The 6,592-nt window shown below is 45.0% G+C and overlaps 3 protein-coding genes across 3 annotated transcripts in view; 2 read left to right on the top strand and 1 right to left on the bottom strand.

Moving 5' to 3' along the window:
* Window positions 1-6, top strand: part of AK88_03392 (uncharacterized protein) — a gene marked incomplete at both ends in the record, with an annotated part of 1,709 nt that extends 1,703 nt beyond the window's left edge. The window contains one exon of the mRNA XM_012481009.1: window positions 1-6. Within this exon, the coding sequence (XP_012336432.1) occupies window positions 1-6 (6 nt within the window).
* Window positions 7-44: 38 nt separating this feature from the next.
* On the bottom strand, window positions 45-1,247 carry AK88_03393 (endonuclease III; the record flags this gene model as incomplete). Its single annotated transcript, XM_012481010.1, has 1 exon — window positions 45-1,247. The coding sequence occupies one exon, from the start codon at window positions 1,245-1,247 to the stop codon at window positions 45-47; it is 1,203 nt and encodes a 400-aa protein (XP_012336433.1).
* Window positions 1,248-2,331: 1,084 nt separating this feature from the next.
* AK88_03394 (uncharacterized protein) lies at window positions 2,332-5,816 on the top strand (the record flags this gene model as incomplete). The annotated part of the gene is made up of 3 exons (XM_012481011.1): window positions 2,332-2,401; window positions 2,527-3,479; window positions 3,591-5,816. The coding sequence occupies 3 exons, from the start codon at window positions 2,332-2,334 to the stop codon at window positions 5,814-5,816; spliced, it is 3,249 nt and encodes a 1,082-aa protein (XP_012336434.1).
* Between the last annotated feature and the right edge of the window lie 776 nt (window positions 5,817-6,592).

Here is a 6,592-nt window from a genome sequence, read left to right on the forward strand (position 1 = left end):
ACTTAACACTCATCACAATGTGGTGCTATGCAGCTCTATGTGTCTTACTCCGAGCCAAGGGCCGCTTTCCCTCCTCGGGTGTCCTGGTAGTATTTGCAGGAATCCGTCACAGCACACATGTTGCAATGCGGGCTTTTCGCCTTGCACACCACCTGGCCAAACCCAACGAGGGTTTTATTTAACTCAGACCACAGAGCCTTGGGGACAAAACTCTCCAACTTGCATTGCGTACCTGACTCGTTTTTCGTGCATACCCAATTCAAGCGGTTAGAAATCCTATGCACGTGTATGTCCACAGCTATCCCTTCATGTGTATTCAACGCAGTCTGTAAAATCAGGTGAGCCACCTTCTGCCCGATGCCTGGCAGTTGCAACAACTCCTCCAGTGTGTGTGGAATGTCGTAATTATATTTGTCCCTCAATATTTGGCTAATCTGAATTATTTGTTTAGCTTTAATTTTGTAAAAACCTACCGCTTGTATTAATTTTTGTAATTCCTCTTCAGATGTCTTTAGCATGTTGTGTACTGTGAGTCCGTGTGCTTTTAATTTCTCCATGGCCATGGCGGTGTTTTCGTCCCTCGTCCTTGTGGACAGCATACACGAGACTAACGTTTGGAACCGATAGACCTTTGCACTTTCCGCTTTGTCACTTAACATGTGGCAACCGTACTTGTCCACCGGCGCCACAATATGCTTGCGCATTTCGCTAATCTTCTCGTATGTCCGGAGGAAGTGCGCCATCTTGTCCTCCTCCTGGGGGGAAGCGGCGTGATCATCACCGCCTTGCCCCTCCAACTTCACCGTACTCTCACCACGAGCTGAACCCCCCATCACCTTAACAAGCTTCCTCCTAAGCTCACCATCAACCTTCCTCAATTCATGCTTCTTTACGGTCACCCGCTTGGTACCTCGCTTGCCATCCTGGCTGGCCTGCTTACCCCTTCGTTCTGTTCGCCCATTTCGAATCTGTCCCCCTACAGGGGGGGGTAGCTGCTTCTTTTCCACTTTGGGATATACTCCCTTCACAAAATGTGCATTTGTCTCCCCCTTAGTCGCCTCCCGCTTTAATGTCGAGCCAGGTTCTACTACCCCCACCCGCCTGATGGTACTTCCATTCGGCTCATGTTCATACGTTATGCATATCTTCTTCCCCCTCTCCTTGGAGAGGTACTTGGACGTTCGATCCATACTTAGGAAGTAGAGGTTTACCACGAGGGCCTTCTTTGTATTCCCTACAAGTTTCATTAATGAGTCACGGGGTTTTCGCAGGTTCGGTTGTGCTGCATGCCGCACGGGGGGTACTTCTAATAGGTGGTTGCTTCCAAGCAGCTACTTCTGCAGTGAATTGAGAAGCCTCGTGAAGAGCCAGGCGACACTACGTTAACCCGTGCGCAACAACAGTGGCGAAGCCGCGGTGTGCGTGAGGATGATATAGGGCAGTAGGGATGCAGCACGGGTCGTCCCCATGATCTTAATCTGAGTGAGTTTCCCTATTTTTCTCTTCTTCCCCCTCCCGGGTGTTGGCCTCAACGTTTGTACAGTTCTGTTCGTTCCTGTTGTGCGACCCGTTCCTCCTCACAAGTCCCCCCCTTTGCATAAAATCTTTTCGCAACTGCTGATCCACCTGCAGCATATTTCCTGCCTCCCAAACGCCTTTCATAATTTCTGCCTTAACGGATTGTCACACCTGTTGTTATTCACCACATTGCGTTGGTCCAGAAAAAAAATGCAGGCGGGGCGTATACACCTCTCCCCGTCCCAAGCAAACCTGCACGAGTCGTCGGCAATCACACTGCAGCACAGGTGTATATCTCCCTCGTGCACATTTTCGTTTCGCACCTTGTGTGTAATGGGGAATAAAAAAAAAAAGGATAAAACACTCCTGAGGCGGGACGAGAAAAAAAAAAATTAGTGCCACTTTTTTTGTTCTCCCCTCCACTTATATTTTTTTTATTTTCAAGAATGCAGCACTTTTGAGAATTTTTTTTTTTTTTGTCCCCCCCTTTTAAGTGTAAACCAGTTTGGGGAACAGCATTCATTTTTGTTTTTTTTTTTTTTTTAAGTAGTCATTCATAGTGGTTCTTTTCCCACTTTATATCTTCGCTTGCACATCACCTGACAAAGTACCATGATATGATGCAGACTTGATGGACCGCGGTGGACGCACCGGCGCTGCCTCCAATGTGTGAGAAGCGTCGTCCAACGTGCTTGCCGCCCGACGGTTGGTGTGTCCCCTGGATGCCTTTTTTGTCGCTTCGTCTTTTCACTGCTTTCCGTGTCGCCCTGAGCGACTTCCCCTCCATCACCACTAACACGATGAATCAGGAAAATGAATAAGGGCAATTTGTTCAAGGACGAGACGGAGAAAGCCATCGTCCACTTCATTGTGTACCTCATAGGTGAGCATCTGTCGCGATGGCCCCCCTTTCCACCCCCAAAAGGCTCTGCATGTTGGAGGAGCATGGAGGCACGCCACCGTCTACTTCACATCATCCCTTATAACTTCGCACCACCCCCCCTGCAGGCATTCTGCTCGTACTGTGCGTGTACTACAACTACATAATTCTGAAGTATTATTTTTACTCCCTGTTTTGGGCTTTTATCGTGTCCATCCCCTTGCACCATGTGAAGGTGAAGCTGTCTGAGGTGTTGCGGAAGAAATTTCTGCGGAAAAGGAGGAAGGCAAAGGGGGTGATATCGCAGAGGAGGGAGAGTGACGATGTGGGCGCTGCAGAGTGCGCTGCACGGGAGGCCGTCCCCTTCGGCGAGACGCCGCATTCACTGCAACCGCTTCAACAACGCGATCAGTTGAATCTGTGCACACCAGACAGCACACTGAGTACGTACGCACAGAGCAGCCATGTGAAAGAATTTGATAAAACAAAAAGGAGGCCTGACTTCATCACCCAAGGAAGCATATCGAATAAATACAAAAAAAAGCTACACAGAATTGTAAAGAACGTGAAAAAGGAATTAGACATTTACCTGTACATGTTCATGCTCCTAATTAAGCCCATATACAAAAGAGGAGAAAAGGGAGAAAAAAAGGAAAATTTAACAAACGACTTGGAAAATTATGAACAAAGGAATGCCAGTGAAATATATTTCCTCGTCCTACACAGATTGATCCTATTTTACATTTTACGAGAATTCTTTTTCAAATACAAAGAGTTTTTACTAACCATTGGGGCCTTTATTTATTTTTTTTTTTTCTCTTATAAAATTGTCAAGGCTATATGGAGTGCCTATTTTTATTCCTTGAGTAAAAAGTATTACACCAAATGGTGTCGCCAATTTTCTTTCGATTACGTGTACTTTTACAGGCACTACATGAATGACCTCCTTACTGTGCTCATCATTATTTTCTCCATTATTATTTTTTCCGCCATCTCCATTTTGTTTATCGTTAATATATATGGCGAGTCGCTTTACATTATCAACTCGATTAATGCGTACCTGTCTTCCAACTTCCGCAATGTAAGTGGGCCGATTGTGGAGAAACGTGCATAGCACACTCATTTGGCCTCTTTTTACGGCCTGTTTTTACCGCCTCTTTTTACGGCCTCTCTTTACCACCACCCCCTACAGGCCGCCATCTTCAAGAATTTTCGAAAATTCTACCGCAAGCCTGGCAAAGGAGACATCGAAGATTTGTACGAGCTGGTGAACCTGAACAAGGTGCCCTTCCTGAGTAACAAAACTCTGACGTCCATTTCTGGGCACCTCAAGAGAGCCTTCGACATATATCAGCATATGTATGCACACACCTTTTTAAAGAACGGGACGCGACATATAAGTGCTTGTTGTTTGCCGCTACTCCTGGGCAGACTTGCTCTCCTCGTGGCAGGGCCAGACTTGGGTAGCATTCAGAGGCATACGCTTCATTTGTTAGAACATAAAAAGGACAAGAAATTTCCATTACCGAAAAGTGGGGAAGAGTGCTCTGTGGAGGCTTGTCTAAATGAAGTTGATGATTCTCGCGCGTCCTTCAGCTTCAAAAGATTTGTGCGCTCCGTGTCACAATACATTTTTTTATTTTCCAATCGGACGAGGGATCTTACGAATGAGCAGGGCTCCACGTCAGTTTACTACCCGGGGGATGGCAGAACGAATGGTGCTGCCAGACGCATCGTTTTTAACACCATATTTGGGATAACCCCGGGGGGGATTTCCGAAGCCCATCAGCGGTGCAGCGCGGAATGGGGAGAATTTTGCAAAGGGGGGGGAGGCAATGCTAAAGTGGGTGGATGGGGCAGATCAGCAGGTGAACAGAAAATTGTTCAATCAGATGGATGGACCCCTAACACAGTGCAGCACGGAACTCCCCTGTACGACCCCCAGAAGGAAAAAAATTTCAAATTCAAGGAATTCATTGGTTACCTGAACAACCTATTTTCCTCCAGAAAAAAAATCGAAGACGTGGGAAAACTTACAAAGCACTTAATATTTAACAACAGCTACGGTCTTATAAAAATAATGTTTTTTTTCCTGCTCATTTTTTTTAATTTTTTCATGTACACATTTGATGCAATTGTCCAAGGGATTATTTTCTTCACAGCTCTGTATTATTTAATATCTTCGAGAAAATCTGCCCTGAGTTATGTGAATGACATTTTACTGGTGGTGGACCCCTCGAGTATATTCTTTTATAACATCACCATGAATTTGAAGGCTATCATTACATGCACCTTAAAGAGGGTGTACTTTTACACACTATACATTTGGTTAGTCTTTTCCTTTTTTGAATTTCCAATTATATATGTACCTACATTAGGTTGCATTATCCTATCCCTCATTCCGATCATATCCCCTGAAATTGTCATTCTTGTGATTGTGGTCCATTTGTGGATTATTCAGAAGAAAAAGGTGGTGTCCTCCGTTCTGTTTGCAATTAATTTTTTTGTTTATCTTTACTTCACCACGAGTATATATACAGAGATTCCTCACACTCATGCATGGTTGGTCTCTCTGTCGCTTTTCCTATCCATCAGTACCTTTGGATCCAAGGGGCTCATTTTGGGTCCCCTCATCGGCTCCATTCCCCTCATTCTACACCAGATTGCCATTCACAAGAACAGGTCCACGAAGGGTAAGAAGCGCAAGCGGAGGGCCAGAGCGGAGAGTGGTGCAGAGTGCACGCGCAGCGAACGCAGATCGATCAGATCGAGCAGATTGAGCAGGTTGAGCAGCTCGAAGGGTACGCCGGACGCGCCACACGCGACCCATGTGAGTGGCGACATGCACGCAGCAGGTGGGGAAATGTCCACCCCAACTGTATCCCACAAGTATACACCCAGAATGGAGTGCCGCAAGGTTGAGAAGAATGCAGAGGAAGACTCAAACGCAGCTACAAAGGTACCTTACAAAATGGGCCACGAAGTTCCCTCCAATAGAATCTCCCAAATGGAACGAAGGAAAACACTGTTATGGAAAAACAAATTGAACAATCTGTACAAGATAATTGAAATAAATAAAAGTTATATCGACTCGTATGAAAGGCATGATCGCAGAAATAGCTGCAGCCAGTGTATGCAAAATTGTGTGCAAAATGGATCCTTAAATCAGGAGCAGCATGGATCCTACCTAGATCTCTTATACACAGAGGAGAACAAATTAGCTCTTTACATTTACAAGCGCGATAAAGGTAACAAGTGGGACAGAAAAAGCAAACACAATAATTTTTCCAAAAGGGAAAGCAAAGGTCGCCTGAAGCATCACGTTGCCTGCACAAGATTTAGGCGACTGGGAAATCTATGCGACAACATTCAGAACAACTTAACTCATTTGTTCAAGTACATGACGAGTGACTCCTGATTTTGTTCTGTGTCTCCCGTGGGTGAAGAATGCGGCGTTTTATTTGTGACCAAGCGCACGGGACAGCACTTTGAAGTGATCATCTTGTATTGGTTGTGGGTCCCGTTACAAGTGGATATGACTCCGTTCGGTAAAGCTTCCCCTAGGACGAAGCACATCCTTATTTCATTTCATGTGTTTAATATGCGCATCCATTGGGGGGCGTAGCACAACAAGGTTGAGTTTTCCTTTGAGGATCCCAACAACATTGCGGCATTTGGAAATGTCCAATTTTATTTGCGCCTGTAGGGGTGACCCATGTGGGGGTTACTGCTTCCTTTTGCCATGGGTTGCAATTTTGCCTCACAGCTTCGTCTCAATTTGTTTTCCTTTTGCGTGCCCGTCCTCATGCGGCAAGTCGCCCAGGCAGGGCTTACTAAACCATTCGCCGTGCTTAAAAAAAAAAAAAAATTAACCTGTACTGCACTTTTGCGAGCAACAACAATATTATTTTTGTGATGGCAGCACACCGCGACCCGTTTTAAAATGATCACCTATAAATGCATGTCCCTTTATATGTTGGATAAATTTTTTCTCAAAAAGTTGCAACTTTCCGTTTCTTCACTTTGGTAAAAATGAAGTGTTAGCCATTTCGCGTCGTATTTTTTTTTTTTTTTTTTTTTTTTTTTTTTCCGCCCCATTGAACGAACTGCCGCATGACTGGAGTTCAGAAGAGTGATGTAGGAGTTTTGTTGCTAGTAAAAACTTTTTTTTTTTTTTTTTTTTGTTTTTTTTTT

The sequence above is a fragment of the Plasmodium fragile genome (assembly GCF_000956335.1).
Source record: "Plasmodium fragile strain nilgiri unplaced genomic scaffold supercont1.38, whole genome shotgun sequence".
Classification (NCBI taxonomy): domain Eukaryota; phylum Apicomplexa; class Aconoidasida; order Haemosporida; family Plasmodiidae; genus Plasmodium; species Plasmodium fragile.